General features: G+C 43.3%; 1 protein-coding gene across 1 annotated transcript in view; it reads right to left on the reverse strand.

The window, feature by feature from the left end:
* The window catches only part of tcf25 (transcription factor 25 (basic helix-loop-helix)), a 241,747-nt gene that overhangs the window by 29,794 nt on the left and 192,886 nt on the right, over window positions 1-19,067 (reverse strand). Inside the window, exon 17 of the mRNA XM_059564786.1 lies at window positions 2,050-2,125. Within this exon, the coding sequence (XP_059420769.1) occupies window positions 2,050-2,125 (76 nt within the window). The remainder of the gene's footprint in view (window positions 1-2,049; window positions 2,126-19,067) is intronic.

Genomic DNA, 19,067 nt, shown 5'->3' on the forward strand with positions numbered 1-19,067 from the left:
TAAAATTTTTATTCTTGTATAAAATAAGTGTTCATTCTTTAAGGAAATAAGGTACAGAATAAGGGACGATCCAAATATCTGTAATGATAAAATATTTTGAATAATATAGGCCTACATCTGCCTGCAGTTAAAAAGTTATATTTGTTTTGCTTCAAAAATATAGATTACAATTATTCTAAAAATAAATAAATAAATTCAAATAAATTAAAAAGCCATCAGCATGAGTAAATTTTACCATTATAGATCTGCCTTTTTAGAGACCGTCGATCAATCATCCCAAAGTGATTATCGGTTGATTATGATCATAGTTGATCAATCGGAGCACCCTTAAGTAATTACCTACTTTTTATAGTGTTTAATTTTCGCTGGCTTAAATGGATCAGTTTAGATTTTTTCAAGTTTTAAATGATTTCATGTTTTATTAATATTAATAAAGGGAGACATATGGAACATTCAAGCTTTAAGAGCAATCTAGTCTATATAACATTTGTCAGCTCCATTTTAAATATTTCTATAGTTAGTTTTGGCCAGATGACTCATTTTGAAAAAGGTATCGACCCACTTAATGAACTGGTCCAGATCAGATCCGGTCTGGATGAGTTGCTTCATGAACAGCAAGATCAGATGAGCAACTCTATTAACAATTTCAAACCAGGTTTGTGCATTTTGGGTGGTCACAATAAATAATTTTATTTGATACACTGTGCTTATTACATTAACCTCCTCATTGATGCCCGCTTTTGTCCTAAGTTACTTTATTGTGGACCGTCACCAATCTCAAATACATTCTTGATAAATTGTACAAATTGTATGTCATGTTTACTTTAACCTGCTGCTCTCTCTCTTGGGATTTTAATATGGATATGATTTTATAAATTGTATATTTGTATTAAACTTTTGTGTGGAGTGTCTTCTTGGCTATTGATGCCCATATAAATGAGTTTGTCCAGTAAAAGGGCCTTGTTCTTTTGGGATTGTTACACTACAGATACTGTTGACAAAAGAAACTTTATGCTTTTTCATGTAGGTTAAAACATTTAAAACATAAATAGCACATTTCAAACTAGCTGTACCTGACAAAGTAACATTTATTGACACATGATAAAAGCTTGTTTGATCCAATATAGTCGACACATTGGCATTGATCTTTTGCAGAGGCAGTCTTTTGCTGCACTATGATGTTATAATGTGAGAATCTCCGAAACGAGTCGTTCTGGCAGCTTGACTTAAATATAAGATGTTTTAGACTAAAAAAAGTGTTAACTTAGGGTACGTTTTTACAGTGCCTTTATATTACCTTTTGACCTCTGATATGTCAAGTGATCAAGGAAAATTTTATTTCCCAATTCATGCCACATTTAAAAGACGAATGTGACCTTTTATGGACATCAAGCTATCATGACAATGTTTATTATTAGTTTTTATATTCATTAACTTCATTAAACATTTGACTTTTATTCAAATTATTTTCATTATTAGTGGGAAATGGAAAAACAGATGCAATGTTCTTAGATACAGAAATAATAAGTAAAACATCAGACGTAGTTTACAGTGAGTGGCAGTTTGCATCACGACAATAGTTTATTAATATAGGAATTTGCAGTGTTCTGTAACAACTCTTATTCTGCCGGTTTGACCAATCAGATAAAAAGGGACATTTCAGTGGTGCCCACATGAATGAACGAAATATCGAAGCAACAAACTGATTTGTAAAGCCAAAACCTAATTTTTTGTTTGTTCACTAAATCTTTTTTTTTTAAATAAGCCATCTTTCCAGTTCTCATTCTATTTTCAGACAGGATATCAAATGAGTAAAACATACGCTATCCATTAACTCTTCTGAATCATTTTTCTCTGTTTTTCCACCCAAGAAGAGCATTCTATTCAACACACTTTGGAATGAATATTAAACTACAATCTGGCTCATTTACATTTTACACACATTTTTTTATTTTATGTGATAATGAGAACCATTTGAATTCTCTCGCCAAATATTTTTTAAACTGAAGTAAATTATGTGCTTGGACATACAGTGATGCATCCACTCACCTGGAGGTTGAAGTTTGGTAGCAGTGATCGGAAAAACAAAGATAATGTGCCTTCATTTGAGGCCCCCATGTTCTGCCTGAAAACAGACATTTACACATTTTAGACATTTTACCATTTAAAGGGTATACGAAAAAAAAAAAAGAAAATTATTTATTTATTTATTTATTTTTAATTATGGTCAAATCTGAAACATTTGATTTAGATCTAGAAAGGCTGGACTATGTTAACGGCAATTCATGCTGCACTGACAGACACATATCAAAGTAAACACTATATTACTGGATATGACTTCTCAAACATTCCACTACCCAATAAACCCAATTCAACATATGGTCCACCATAGGAGGAATACCAACATAATAAGCTGTTGCTGATACCCAATTTTACTGAAGGAAAAGTCACGATAAACAGCTGTGGTCAGATATTAGGTCAGAATTAAATAAATGTGAAAAAATATTCTTTAAACATCCGATTATAACAGTCATGTAATGGAGCTAAAAACACATGATCATTGTCTTAAAAATGAGTTAAAATATATTTAAAATAAAGTACATACAGAATACAATAATGTACACTTAATGTTAGTTTTATAAACACAGAGGTTAACCATGGAATATTAAATGTATATTCATTGGATTAATATCATAAACATCAATTAAATTACCAAGCGGGCATGGAGGTATGAATAATTACTAAAGTCACTATGAATTAATTTTCTTAAGTTATTTATTTCTAGATTACTACAGCAGTTTCAGCGGGAGAGTTTCTTCAGGAACGGTGACATCTGACTGGCAATGGCTAGAGAAGGGAATTATTACAGGCTGTACAATCTCAGTACCACTCTTCGCTCTAGCCATGAACATGATCATCAAATCAGCAGAGGTGTAGTGTAGAGGCTCTTTGTCTCGATCCAGGGACGGACTGGGAATATAAACGGCCCTGGACTTTGACTAAACCCGGCCCAAAGCAATCGGCGTGGAAACTCGACAACAGTCTGTCTTCGCCATCTTAGTGTACTGTTTATTTAAACACTCAACTTAAACACTCTCTGTACTGTCAGGTATTTTGTCTTCTTCTGAGGGTGGTTTGACAAAAAAAAAACAAAAAAAAAAACTCTAGGATGTGACTATCTGACTTGGCGCACTTAAAAAGAAATTTCAAGTTGAGCGGAGTTAATCTTACTGCACAAATAATAATACCACATCTAAATGAAAATACACCATTACAAATGTAACTTCTGTATTCAAAATATTCAAAGTTTGTAAGCATTAACTGTAACGTTACCAACATTTTTAAAAGTAAAAGCACAAAATATTTCTTAATATTAGCTACTGCATGTGGCATTTTACAGCTAAAATGTTGAAGTTTAGTTGTTTTAACTACTGTAATCATTAAAAATGTAGCAACCTGAATATCACTTCCTAACATCATCCCTAGCAAGTAACTCTTTCTCCTCTGTTCCATACTTACTGTATTTTCCGGACTATAAGTCACACTTTTTTTCATAGTTTGGCTGGTCCTGCGACTTATAGTCAGGTGCGACTTATTTATTATAATTTGACATGAACCGAGAGAAATGAACCAAGAGAAAACATTACCGTCTGAAGCCGCGAGAGGGCGCTCTATCGTGCTCAGTGCTCCTGTAGTCTACCACTGAAAAAATAGAGCGCCCTCTCGCGTCTGTAGACAGTTATGTTTTCTCTTAGTTCTTGGTTCTAAATAAATGCGACTTACAATCCAGTGCGATTTATATGTTTTTTTCCTCGTCATGACGTATTTTGGACTGATGCGACTTATACTAAGGTACGACTTATAGTCTGAATGAGGTGATGACTGCGTGCGTGGTGGGCCGGCCCGCCGACCGTCCTGGAGTACCGGCCGTTCTGTGATACTCCAGATCACACAGATGGCCAGTCCGCCCCTGTCTAGATCTGGTACTCGGCAGCCACCTATAAGAGCCTTCATGGATGAATTTACCATGACAGCAGCCTCAGTTCCGGGTTGTAGATGGCTTTTTCAGGGTCTCCAACGCCTCATCCTGTGGGCAAGGATGAGCTTTAACCCAGCCAAGTCCAGGTCCCTGGTTTTAAAGAAAGGCAAAGTGGCCAACCGATTCCACTTTACCCTGGAGGGGTCACAAATTCCATCAGTAACCGAAAGACCAGTTAAGAGCTTGGGGAAGATATTTGGAAGCTCCCTGAAGGACACAACGGTTATCCTACAAACTAGAAACGACATAAGGAACTGGCTCACTGCAGTCGACAAGGGCTTCCAGGAAAGTACAAAACCTGGATGTACCAGCACTGAATCCTGGCGAGGATTCTCTAGCCCCTTCTCGTATACGAGGTACCCATGACAATGGTAGAAGCATTAGAGAGAATGGTTAGTCAGTTCCTCAGGAGGTGGTTGGTGCTCCCACAGTCCCTGAGTAACATCACCCTGTACGGCCATTCCACCAAGCTGCAGCTTTCCATCAGCAACTTGTCCGAGGAGTTCAAGGTCACTCGTATCAGGGAAGTCTTGATGTATAGAGATTCATCCGATGTTAAAGTTTCTTCAGCTGGAATCTGTGTTAAGATGGGAAGGAAGTGGCAGGCTCAGGTGGCGATGGACAGAGCGGAGGCACGGCTGAGGCATGGTGTCTTGGTTGATAATGTGGCAGTGGGTCGCGCAGGCCTGGGCAGTTTTCCTAATCCACGTTACGACAAAGCAAGAGGGAGGGAGAAGCGTCAGTTGGTGCAGGATGAGGTGCGGACAGAGTTGGTGGAAGACCGCCTGACCAAGATGGTCGGTATGCAACAGCAAGGTGCCTGGATTAGGTGGGAAAATGCCAAGCAGCACAAGATTACCTGGGCAGAATTGTGGACCTCTGAAACACTGCGTATCAAGTTCCTTATCAGTTCGGTGTATGGCAGATACAATTACTGCAGCAATCCAGAGCAGTAAGTGTCAGCATCCGTCCAAGCAAACCATCTCCTTTGTCAGAGCGGGAGAGAAGGCATATCAGCAACCACACTCCACAGTGGGTCTCCTCGCAAATGCAAGAGTCTGGCATCTTCAAGTAGACCTGGGAAGGCAGCTCAAGCTCCCGAAATACATCACAGTCACCTCACTTGGCCCAGACTTTGTGATAATATCTGAGTCGACTAGGCAGTTGGTATAGTGGAGCTAACAGTACCCTGGGAAGACAGACTGGAGGAGGTAAATGAGCACAAGAGAGCTAAGTACGTGGAGCTGGTGGAGGCGTGCCAGAGCGGTGGCTGGAAGGCACGGAGTGAGCCAGTGGAGGTCGGATGCCGGGGCTTCGCTGGACAGTCATTGCACCAAACACTCAAAATCCTTGTAGTTAAAGGAAAACTGTGCAGGCAAGCTATAAAGAACATCTCTGAGGCTGCCGAAAAAGCCTTACAATGGCTGTGGATCCGGAGGGGAGATCCATGGTGTAGCACGGGGACACAGGCCAGGGATTGATCACCCCGGCAGGGTCGCCCAAGCAAGGGTGTCTGTTAATTAAAGACCCGGAACAGCTGTTGACCCCGGGTTCATCATTGATGACGAGTCCAAGTAGCATGTAAAGGTGTATGTTAGAACAAACAGTTGTTTCTGTGACAGCTCTGATTCACTGATGCACAGTGTATAACACAACAGTTTTTTAAATTCCTTCCTTTTATTTCATTCACTCCTTGCTGATATAGTGCACTCAACTGTCAATTAGGGCTGTCACTTTTTATTCGATATTCGAATATGCATTCGAACATGACGTGAAATATCCGTAATCAAACTATAAATAAAATATCCGGTTTTTAAAATAAAAGTGCCATGTGTAGCTCATTTTTTACAGTCTATGATTAGACCGTTTGTTTTTTATTTTATTCTTTGCCATCTTATCCAGTAGAGGATACTCTAGACGTATTGTAGTGTAGGCCCATGACCAAATGAAGCGAATAATAGCTAGTAGCCAGGCACGTCTGTGTGCTCCGAACGGGTGTTCTCCACCGCAGGGAACATTGTTAATAAAAAGAGAGCCGCACTTAATCCAGATCAAGTTGAAAGACTAGTGTTTCTTGCAAACAATATTAAGAAATTAATTAATCTAGGCTATATGCCTTACTCCTGCTGCTGTTTAAGTTGTCACGTTATTGTTTGTGCCTGTTCTGAATCGTTTTTTCTTATCTTTTTTCATTTAGCCTAATGTTGTGGGATATGCATAGTGGCACTTCATATAAATTGATATTCTAAGTTGAGAACCTGCTGTTCCAAACATTAAGTAAAAAAAAATAATAATCCAGATAGTCCTGTTTATGACTCACTGTTAAACATTTTTGATTGAATCTCCATTAGGGGCAATTCACATGTCCCAAAATCCTTCAAACTGGCTGTTATTAAGCCTCTCATCAAAAAACAACAACTTGACCCCAAAGAACTAGCTAATTATAGACAGATCTCGAATCTCCCTTTTCTGTCCAAGATACTAGAAAAGGTAGTATTCTCACAATTATATTCCTTCTTAGAGAAAAATGCTATCTTTGAGGATTTCCAGGCAGGATTTAGACCATATCATAGTACTGAGACTGCTCTCCTTAGAGTTACAAATGACCTGCTCTTATCATCTGATCATGGTTGTATCTCTCTATTAGTGCTATTGGATCTTAGTGCAGCGTTTGACACTATTGACCACAACACTCTTTTGCATAGACTTTAACACTTTGTTGGCATCAAAGAGTTCATCGAAAAATCTAAATTATGTCATTAACCTGTTCGCCAGAACCCCCCATTATGGGACTCACAGCTGAAAGTGCTCTACCTAACTTAAAATTATAACTTTTTTCATAGTTTCCTACTTCAGTGTGTTACAAACAATTTTGGTGTCTTTGGAAAGAAGACCCTTTGGGCTTTACTTTTTTATCAATCAGATTTGATAATGCTGAAAATATTAAAAGTTATAGACACTGAAGTGCCTTTAATTGTTTTTTTTACCACACTTAAATATTTTATTTGATATAAAAATACATGAAATGAGTCCTGGAGCAATCTAGAAAAGTAATGGGTTGAAAGCCACATGTCTCATGAGTTTCTATTTCAAATCTGAATAAGATATCATGAAAAATGAGACTATGTCTACACCCCCCACCCCCCAAATATAAAAAAATATATATATCCCAATAGTATTGAAGGCTTCTACAAACTATTTAGTAGACATACCACTGCATAGTTTTTTTCTATTATAAAACACTAGACAGAAATTTAGACATCATATAAGTGATTTATTTGAGCACTAGAAAAATACCATACGAATAATTTGAGTAAGAAAAATAAGAATAAAAAAAAAAAAAAAAAAAAAGATTGAACTTTGTTTGCCAATTACAGAAAATCCTGAGATTGCTAGAAATGCAAATAAGTGCTGATGTGCTGATGGCCACTTATACAGATGAGAATAACACAAATGCGCCATAAAGTAAATAATCCACTCTCTCTATTCATATAGACGCGTTCACTTTGATAGCCGTGATCATGCAGTAATAGCGAGCTGATTTGGGCTGATTTGCACTCAAACAGATGGTAACCATGCAGATACATTCACATTCAACATAAAACACACTCTCACATATATAAAAACTGTTGAAAAATAAAACAAACAAAGAAAAAGGCGATCGCTATAAGTTCTGCCTCCATCAGCTGACAGGTGCGTCAGAGCGTGTCACGAGCCATCATGAGGGAGCCCCAAAATTCAAATATACTATCTTTCATTCATTCTTTTTTCCGGTGGATTGTCTCATTCTGTTTGTGACACTGTACGCTGCAAAACCATGCCGTTTTTTTAATACCAAGACACAGTTTCTGACCGTGAGTTATTCCATAACGGATGCAAACAGTTCTGTCGCTGAAGAACTGAAACATAAACAAAAAAATTATGATCCATATTACATTATTGCTTCGTTGGACTAAACGTGCTCCATGAGATGTCGTTCAGTGGACCCTTACCTTCCTAACTGGGATTTACAGCTGTGGATGTGTTTATGACTCGTTATTACGACGGATCTGGTATGTACTGCATTTCTAATGTTCATGTTTTTATGTGTACTGCTTACACAAATGTAGTAAATACAGTCTTTATAAGCTTTCCATTGAAAAACAGCGATTTGTCGTCTATGTTTGAGGCTTAGATCTTTATGATACATAGATTGTCAAGATTAAATTTGTCCCGTTTCATTTAATCTATTCATAAACAATGACACGTGCAAGTTGAGGGGCGTTCAGGACGCGGGCATCGGGGTGCAGGCTAAGAGGTTAATAACTCACCCTCATGTCGTTCCGAACCCGTGAGACCTTTGTTTATCTTCGGAACACAGTTTAAGATATTTTAGATTTAGTCCGAGAGCTCTCATTCCCTCCTTTGAAACTGTGTGCACAGTATACTGTCCATGTCCAGAAAGGTAAGAAAAACATCAAAGTAGTCCATGTGACATCAGAGGGTCAGTTAGAATTTTTTGAAGCATCGAAAATACATTTTGGTCCCGAAATACCAACAACTACGACTTAATTCATCTTTATCTTCTCTTCCGTGTCTGTTGTGAGAGAGTTCAAAAGTTTGTGTCACAGCAGTTTGTGATATCCGGTTCGTGAACGAATCATTCAATGTAACCGGATTCTTTTGAACCAGTTCACCAAATTGAACTGAATCATTTAAAACGGTTCGCGTCTCCAATAAGCATTAATCCACAAATGACTTAAGCTGTTAACTTTTTTTTTTTTTTTTTTACTTTTTTTAATGTGGCTGACACTCCCTCTGTGTTAAAACAAACCAATATCCCAGAGTACCGTATTTTCCGGACTATAAGTCACACTTTTTTTCATAGTTTGGCTGTTCCTGCGACTTATGGTCAGGTGCGACTTATTTATCAAAATTAATTTGACATGAACCGAGAGATATGAACCAAGAGAAATGATCCAATAGAAAACATTACGGTATCCAGCCGCGAGAGGGCGCTCTATGCTGCTCAGTGCTCCTGTAGTCTACACTGAAGACATAGGGCGCCCTCTCGCGGCTGTAGATGGTAATGTTTTCTCTTGGTGCTTGGTTCTAAATAAATGCGACTTATAGTCCAGTGCGACTTATATATGTTTTTATCCTCATCATGACGTATTTTTGGACTGATGCGACTTATACTCAGGTGCGACTTACTCAAACACTGACTGAACTGCTGTGAAGAGAGAACTGAAGAGAGACGCTCTTAAACAAGTTTAAACAAACAGAAAAAGGATGCGAAAGAGCTTAATTCAGCACCGCAGTGTTCAGGGCGCACTCAGAGACACGTCTCAAAGTCTTCTTGCTTTTGTACCGACAAATAGGCCTACATACTAAATATGTCAAAATACCTGTTTTGGAAAGTGTGTTCGAAAAGTCTGTGGTTATGTCTTAAGTGAAAGTAAAGAGTTGGAAAGAAATCGGATGTGTATCATTATAATGGATGCATTGTCTCTTAAAGTGACCGTGCCTAATTTACTAGCTCTGCTGTCGGTGTCTTTAATGTTAATGTTTAATGAAATCACTCACTGCTCGACTGAATAACTTTGTAGTTTTAACAAGAATTTATCCACAGTCAAACAAAAAATCATATATAATTGATTATATTGTTTTACTGGTGGGTTAAGGGACACTAGTTTATGTAAGTGAGTATAGCAAAATACAGCGAAGTGTGAAATATTATACCCAAAAATTCTTTCATTCTTCAAGTTTAAGAATAGCCCTAGACAGTGAAGCTGCATCACTGAGCGCGAGTCCTGCGCGATGTGAGGCGGGAACAGAGGATTCTGCTTGGTCTTAGGCTACGTTCACACTACAAGGCTTAATGCTCAATTCCGATTTTTTGAAAAAATGCGATTTTTTTTGCAAGGCCGTTCACATTTCCAATTAAATGCGACCTTTTGTGATCTCCTGTGTGAACGTGAAATGACCCAGAAGTGACCCACATGCGCAGAAGAGTACTCAACGGTCAACGACGTCATTCGTTGTTTGCTGAAGTAGCTAATGTTAAACATGGATGTCAACAACAGTGTAGTCAACAGCGGAGCTCTTTTTGCAATATTAAAGTTATTTTCCCAACGGAGCCAGCACAATTACAATCTTCTCGTTTTAAGAAGAAAATTACAAAGGAGGAGAGCAAAGTTTTTGGCCATGGCGTTTTGTGGAGCAGTGTTAGCAAAGTCGGTACAGAGAAACGTGTGGGTGCGGAGTCGCAGCCAGGAGTGGTGGGATACTGATGTGAGTGGATTCACTAATAAAGAATTCATCAGTTTATCTTCTCGTTCCCGCCTACTTCAACGCTGAATTATGACGTTTGTAGCGTATCAATGACGTACGGGTCGGATACATGTGGCCTGGCCGTTCAGACGGAGGTCGCATTTCAAAAGATCGGATACGTATCGGATTCAGGACCACATACCCAAGTGGCCTGTGTCACATTTGAAAAGATCGGATCTGTGTCGTTCAGACTGTCATGAAAAGATCAGATACAGGTCACATAGGGGCAAAAAAAACGGAATTGGGTCGTTTCAGCCTGCAGTGTGAACGTAGCCTTAAAGTCTTCCGCAAACACCCATGATCACAAATAACAATGATTATCGTAAAATAATGATTAATTATTAATTGAAGATTTGTTATTATCATTATGGTCTTGTGAAAATAATAATATGGGCTGTGAGAAAATAATAAATACAAAGAGTATTGCTGCTGAGAGCAGGCATGTTTCAGCCCAGTAACACACCGTTCTTCACAGCCAAAAAACAGACCGAATTCAGTTCAGCTGGAGGGGGTTGGGTTTTTGGGGGTAGTTATGTACGACTTGTGGGGGTCGAGATAAAGGTGTGAATTGCTCTTTCATATGGACAGTGTCTCATGAGGCTTTCACTTGCTGAACTGGTTTATATAGGACTGTTGTTTTGGTTATACACTAAAAAATGGTCTGCCCCCACATAAGATTTTTCTAGTTCTAGTCGTTCGTTTATTATATTCAACTAATCAGAGGTTTATATTAAATTTACATAATCAAATCTTAATATATTCCGTGCTCAAGCACACGCATTAAGTTTGAAACAAAGCACATGCAGAAGTAGCCTAATAATTGTGAAAAATGAGACATTTTAATTATTTATTAATAAACAATTTTTTTCTTGTCGGCTGCAGGATGAAATTCACAGTGCTGGCTCTCACCGACGAGAGAAATGGAACATTCACAGATTACACAATTCGTTTTCGTTTAAAAAACATTTCAAGCTTTCTGTAGATACATTTTTAATATATGAGAGACACCACGATATTATGTTAATTAAAAATTATAAATTCATTGTCAGGAAAAAATTAAAGTGTTGAGACGGCGCCTCCCTGTCATTAATGCACATTAATAATTTTTGCACAAACACTTGAATATGAGCGTCGTGTTTTTCACTCGCTCCAAGAGGCTCCATCACGAGTACAATTCATGCCAACAGCCCATAATATAACTGCATATTCAGCAAGAATTCATGTTAAACATATTTAGCTTGATCAGAAGGTTACAATTACTGCAAGAGTCGAGCGGGATGTTAAGAGTTTGTCTGTTTCTTTTACTGATTATTTTCGGGTTAAAGCATGATTTAAACAGATTCACACTCAATCGCTTTCGCAATAATGCATTCAAACAAATGTAATCTTACAGTGCTACCACATTATCAGCATGCTATCTGATTTTGAAATCTTGAAGTTAATCGATCTGTTTAGATAAAATAACTGACAAAAATGTACTGCTATTTTCATCACAAACAAAATTTTCACAACAGAAAGCAGCAATTAAAGATTTAATGCTTACAATGTTATTAGTTTGAGATGTGATATAGGGAAAAAAAGTTTACACAAAATAGCTTAAGCCACTTTGAAACTCCCCTGTTCTCTTACGAGAGTTCTCTCGTACTGCGTCTTAGCTAAGACGCTACGGGAAAAGTCTCTTTTCACGAAATACTGAAGCAAAAAATTATCCTTAATTTTGAATTTTTGTAAAGCGCACTTTCAGCAGTACACAGCCATAGGCGAGACGGCTCGCTCGCTCATTGGCTGTGTACTGCTGCAAGTGCACAGCCTATCGAGCGCAGGCTGATGCAATATCAGACCAATTAGGACGCTTCGCGCCCATCACGCCACTTCCCGCCGAAACGGGTGTGGCCCAACCCTATAAAAGGAGCTTGAAAAGGCTGACTCACCTGATTTTTCATCTCTTCAGCGAAGCTCACGCATCGCTGGATCACGGAGGAAGCAAGCGCCGTCTGAGAAGCATATCAGCGGGACGAGCCATTCTGAAGCTGCTGGCCTCGTCGCCTTCCACTGCCGTTCCTGCTGCGCTGTCCGGCGCCTATATCCTTTATATCCTTGTGTGAGTTCGCCCTGCGACGCACACTCATAAAAGAGCTGAGTCTTTTTAAAGATGCCCTCGTGCGGCTCGTGCAGAGCCCCGCTCAGCGAAGGAGATCGTCACGTCATCTGCGTCTCCTGCCTGGGTGAGGACCATGCAGCGGTCGCGCTCGCTGACGGCGGCTGCCCTCATTGCTAGTTAATGCCTATGGTGACTCTGAGGACTCGCCGGGCGTTCTTCTCGAAGCCTGCATCATCCGCTGCGCCGCAGCACCGTAAAAAGCGCCGCTCGCAGCGTCTACCGGAACCGCCTCCAGCTCTGCTGAGCTCGCCGGTTCCCTCCGTTTCACCGGCCTCCCCTGCATCGCTTCCCGATGGTCAGCGTCCGCTGTCTGCCGCCGCGTCATCAGAGGAAGTGGATCTCAGGGCCGCGTCGGAGGAAGAGGACACGTGCTCTCTGCTTGCTTCGGGCAGTGAGAATTGGGCAAGCTCCGTGGATCTCGCGCCTTCTGCTCAGTGGCTTTGCAGACGGGCGGATATCGATAAAGAGCTGATGCGAGTGCTCACGCTGGCCGCGGCGAGCCTCGGCCTTGAGTGGTCTGCACCAGCGCCCCCTTCTCGTTCCCGGCTGGATGGTAGCTTTCTCCCGGATGAGCGTTTTTCTCCCAGCTCAAAGCACGCCCCCTTTCTTCCTGAGCTTCACGAAGAAGTGACGAAAGCTTGGAACGCTCCATTCTCGGCGAGAGTTTGTTCATCTGTTTCACCAGCATTCTCCACACTGGACGATGCTAAAAACAGAGGCTACCTGTCACTTCCGCCGGTGGAACAGGCTCCAAAGCCTGCCGCATGACGTCATCGCTGCTCGCACGGATCTTCTCTGCTGCTGGGCAGGCTGCGTCTGCGCTGCACACCATGGCCACGCTGCAGATTTTCCAGGGCGATCTCCTCCGCAAGCTGGATGAGATGGGACCTGAAGCGATCTGTCTCGCGGATCTGAGGAGTGCTTCAGATCTCTCCCTCCGCGCTACTAAGTCCGCTGCACAGGCCATGGGACGGGTTATGGCTTCCGCTACGGTGGCTGAGAGGCATTTGTGGCCGACGCTTTCTGACATCAAGGAGTCTGAGCGCGCTGCGTTCCTCGACGCGCCGCTGACTCCTGCTGGCCTCTTCGGATCATCTGTCAGCGAGTTTGTGGAGAGATTCGCCGAGGACCAGAAAGCGTCGCAGGCGTTCAAGCACTTCTTGCCGAAGCGCTCCGGTTCTGCAGCTAGCTGCGCTAGACCGGCCCCACAGAGCTCTCAGTCACGCCCAGCCTCCAGCTGTGTCATCGCGACAGCGTCAGCAACGCAGCTCGGGACCCCGTTCTCGCTCTTCCAGCCGTTGCCCCGCTGGAAGAGTGTTATTTTCCCGAAAAGAGTGTTATTTCTGGTGTTCCGGCCATGGCCGATGGTGCTATAAATGTAGTGACGATGCCCACTCCTCAGTGCCCATCTCCACATGTAAGCACAGCCCTGCACACAGGGCTCGCGCCTATAAGATCGACTCAGATCGGTCACGCGCACCACATAGTAAACGTGCCCACTCCTCAGTGCCCACAAACACTATGTCACACACGGCGTGTGGTTTCTGTAAAAACGAAACCCGTGCGCGTACGCTCTGCCCAGGCAGACAGCGAGTCAAAAGCAGTAAATGTGCACATTTGCAGCCCACAGTTACTCGCAGAAATCACGAGTCCTATGGGACCCGATCAGCCCTCCCTCGGTCGTTTAAGCGCCAGGACGGGGTCGAGGAGGAGCAATCTGCCCGCTGTGATCAGCGCGCTCCCCGCCTCAAATGCCACAGACGTGACGCCCATGTTACAGCACACCGAAGCGCCGCCGTTGCCCAGGCAACAGAGTGCGCTTCGCATCCAGCCCTTAGCCATTCATGCAGATGCATGGTCAGCGCTTACAGGGGTTTCGGATTGGGTGCTAGGCATTATAAAGAGAGGCTACTCGCTACAGTTTTCTCGATGCCCTCCGCGCTTTTTAGCGCGCGCCGAAACCACGGTAAGAAAAAAAGTAGCACACCTACTTCGGGCCGAAATATCAAAACTGTTGAGCAAAGGGGCTGTAGAGCCTGTGTCTCAAGCTCAAAGCGAGGGGGGGCTGTACAGCAGATATTTTCTGGTGCCCAAGAGAGACGGGGGTCTCAGGCCCATACTGGATCTAAGACAGCTGAACAGGGCATTGGTGAAACGCAGTTTCAGAATGCTTACGACCAGGAAGCTCCTCGCGCATATTCGCAGAGGAGACTGGTTCATGTCAATAGATCTGAAGGACGCGTATTTTCAAATACAGATAGCGTCAAATCACAGGCGATATTTGAGATTCGCCTTCGAGGGCCAGGCATACCAGTTTACAGTCCTGCCGTTCGGCTTGTCCGTAGCTCCTCGTACGTTTACGAGGTGCATGAACGCAGCGCTCGCTCCTCTCAGACTCAGAGGCATGCGAGTGCTGATTTATTTGGATGACTGGCTAATTCTGGCTCAATCACGAGCGGAGCTCGTGGAACACAGAACCGTTTTACTCGATCACCTCGAGAGACTCGGTCTCAGTGTCAACTAGGCGAAGAGTTCGTTGAACCCCAGTCAGACAATACTGTTTTTGGGTTTAGCTCTGGACTCACGTTCCATGACGGCGCGGCTGTCACCACCGGCTGTCATCTTTGTCCGTTCGGACAACATGTCTGTGGTGTCCTACATAAATCGCCAGGGCGGTCTCGGGTCCCGAAACCTGTACAGGCTGACGGAACGCCTCCTGGTTTGGGCTCAGTGCAACTTGCGCTCGCTGAGGGCAGTTCATGTGCCTGGGCTACAGAATCTGGGTCCAGACAGGCTGTCCAGAAATAACATTCCCACGGGCGAATGGTCTCTACACCCGCAAGCAGTCCGGCTGTTGTGGGAGAGATTTGGCAGGACGGAGGTGGACCTCTTCGCGTCCCACGAAAACGCTCACTGCCCCGCGTTCTTTTCCAAGAACGAAAGCACGCTGTCACGGAGATGGCCATGCTGCCCGCTTTATGCTTTCCCTCCCGTCTCCCTCCTTCCGCAGGTGATAGAACGGGTGAGAGAAACGAGATGTTCCATACTGCCTGTAGCACCTTTTTGGAAGAACCAACCATGGTTCCCAGATTTGATGCGGTTAGCAGACATCGCCCCGTGGCCAGTGCCTTAGAGGAGGGACCTCCTCTCGCAGGCCAGGGGCTCGATTTGGCACCCTCAACCGGAGTTGTGGTCCCTCCATGTGTGGGCGCTCAACGGTTACCCGCTGATCTCACAGTGGGAGTGCTAAATACCATCACTCAGGCTAGGGCTCCGTCGACGCGACGGCTGTATGCCTCGAAGTGGTCGGTGTTCTCCAGCTGGTGTACAGCTCGGGGATGTTCACCCCTTAGTTGTGAGGTGACGGAGGTTCTCTCCATCCTGCAAGAGCTGTTGGATAAGGGCAGAGCCCCATCCACGCTCAAAGTTTATGTGGCGGCCATCACAGCGTTTTCTGAAACAGCGCTAGGTCAGTCAATAGGAAGGAACGATTTGGTCATCCGCTTCCTTAGAGGAGCTAGGAGGCTGAATCCTCCTAGACCTCCGTCAGTCCCTATATGGGACCTCGCGACGGTTTTGGAGGCCATGAAGGGTCCCCCTTTTGAGCCTATCCAATCGATTAGCCTCCAGCATCTGTCGTTCGAGACGGTATTCTTGTTGGCTCTCACTTCAGTGAAGTGTGTGGGTGACCTGCACGCGCTCTCGGTGAGCCAGTCGTGCTTGGAGTTTGGGCCTAATGACTCAAGGGTCATACTCAAACCTAGGCACGGTTATGTGCCAAAGTCCCTCAACACGCCGTTTCTGGCTCAGGTTATTGCCCTGTCTGCCCTGTCGGTGTCAGGAGAGGATGGAGACTCGAGTCTTCTTTGCCCTGTTAGGGTTTTAAGAGCTTATGTGTCTCGCTCCGCTGTCTTTCGACAGACTGAGCAGCTGTTTGTCTCATTCAGTGGACGTTCCAAGGGAATGGCTGTTTCGAGACAGACTCTATCCAGAAGGATAGTTGACACCATAGCGTTAGCTTACGCTTCCAAGGGCCTTCAGTGCCCACTGGGTGTCAGAGCACACTCAACAAGAGGCGTCGCCTCGTCGTGGGCGTGGTCTACTGGGATCTCCTTGCAGGATATATGTATGGCGGCAGGTTGGGCCTCGCCGTCTACATTTATCAGGTTTTATAACCTGGAGGTTCCCGCCTTGCAAGCGGTATAGCCGAATCAGAGCCCTGATGGGAATTCTGAGTTCATGAGCGTTATGTGCTGCCGTTATGTGCTGTATTACGTAAGACCCGCGTTGCCACATTGGTCAGGCCTTGCCTCGACTGTGTGATGATTGTATTGCCGCATCTACGGGTGCTGCTAGATATGGGACGGAGGGCTTTACCCCTCTCCTGTCCTGGGCTCTCTGTGAGTCCCTCGGGTGACTGTGCACTGTAAATCCTGGGCGTTGCTTCAGGTTTATTGGTGTGTGATCCCTGCGCGCACGGCGTTTTACATGGGGTTACCGTAGCGTCTTAGCTAAGACGCAGTACGAGAGAACTCTCGTAAGAGAACGTACTCGGTTACCAACGTAACCTCGGTTCTCTCTAGAAGAGGAAACGAGTACTGCGTTCTCTGCCGTGCGTAAGATTCACTCTGGTTCGCTTCGGCGATGAAATAAATCAGGTGAGTCAGCCTTTTCGAGCTCCTTTTATAGGGTTGGGCCACACCCGTTTCAGTGGGAAGTGGCGTGATGGGCGCGAAGCGTCCTAATTGGTCTGATATTGCATCAGCCTGCGCTTGATAGGCTGTGCACTTGCTGCAGAGCAGCCAATGAGCGAGCGAGCCATCTTGCCTATGGCTGTGTACTGCTGCAAGTGCGCTTTACAATAATTCAAAATTAAGGATAATTTTTTGCTTCAGTATTTCGTGAAAAGAGACTTTTCCCGTAGCGTCTTAGCTAAGACGCAGTACTCGTTCCCTCTTCTAGAGAGAACCGAGGTTACGTTAGTAACAGAGTACGTTATTTTTTTAAAATTATTATTATTTTATATGCTACGTTATGAACATAACATTTCAAACATACTGAAATACTTTATTCACGGAGTGAAGGCGGACCGTGTTTCTGGTATTCTGGAAGTTGTTGCTGCTCACAGACTCTGCTGCGAGTGAGAGAGACGTTTCACCCGACGAAATGAAGATGACCGCGGGAACACAAGCACAGCACATCCGCCAAAAATCAACCTGCAGCAATGCTCGTTGATCCACTCGCCAAGCTTTACTTTTGTAGGTCGCATGGCAGTAAATAATTCGATAATATGACCATGCAGTCAATACAGATATTTAATAAAAACATTAAAACAAGCAGGGCTGTGAAATAAAACAATAAAAAAAACGCACGCCAGGTCTACACCGGACACAAGTTCTGTTTATGATGAAATGTTCTGATACTGCGTTCAGATGATTTCACACTATAGTGTGATGTCATCAAATTTAGACACACTTTTCGCTGTGGGGCACGGATGACAACTCTCGTGTCTGGTGTAGATACACAGAAAGTGTCTGCTCTATTTACAAATAAGTTCTACAGTCGTGGCCAAAAGTTTTGAGAATTACATAAATATTGGCAAATGGAAAGTTGCTGCTTAAGTTTTTATAATAGCAATTTGCATATACTCCAGAATGTTATGAAGAGTGATCAGATGACTTGCATAGTCCTTCTTTGCCATGAAAATTAACTTAATCCCAAAAAAACTTTCCACTGCATTTCATTGCTGTCATTAAAGGACCTGCTGAGATCATTTCAGTAATCGTCTTGTTAACTCAGGTGGGAATGTCGAGCACAAGGCTGGAGATCATTATGTCAGGCTGATTTTCCAGATGCCCCAAACAATTGGAAAGGGGCTTCATCGGAGAATATGACTTTGCCCCAGTCCTCAGCAGTCCATTCACTATACTTTCTGCAGAAGATCAATCTGTCCCTAATGTTTTTTTTTGTAGAGAAGTTCTTTGCTGCTCTTCTTGACACCAGGCCATCTTCTAAAAGTCTTCGCCTCACTGTGCGTGTAGATGCGCTCACACCTGCCTGCTGCCATTCCTGAGCAAGCTCTGCACTGGTGGCACTCCGATCCCGCAGCTGAATCCTCTTTAGGAGACGATCCTGGTGATTGCTGGACTTTCTTGGACGCCCTGAAGCCTTCTTTACGAGAATTGATGATCCTGTAAATTGTTGATTTAGGTGCAATCTTAGTAGCCACAATATCCTTGCCTGTGAAGCCATTTTTATGCAACGCAATGATGGCTGCACGCGTTTCTTTGCAGGTCACCATGGTTAACAATGGAAGAACAATGATTTCAAGCATGAAAAAAGAATGGTACCAAAACACCCTCCAATGGCAACTTCTTCCAACAGTTTGGTAAAGAACAATGCATTTTCCAGCATGATGAAGCACCGTGCCATAAAGCAAAAGTGATAATTAAGTGGCTCGGGGACCAGAATGTTGAAATTTTGGGTCCATGGCCTGGAAACTCCCCAGATCTTAATCCCATTGAGAACTTGTGGTCAATCCTCAAGAGGCGGGTG

The sequence above is a fragment of the Carassius carassius genome, chromosome 13, assembly GCF_963082965.1.
Source record: "Carassius carassius chromosome 13, fCarCar2.1, whole genome shotgun sequence".
NCBI classification, from domain to species: Eukaryota; Metazoa; Chordata; class Actinopteri; order Cypriniformes; family Cyprinidae; genus Carassius; species Carassius carassius.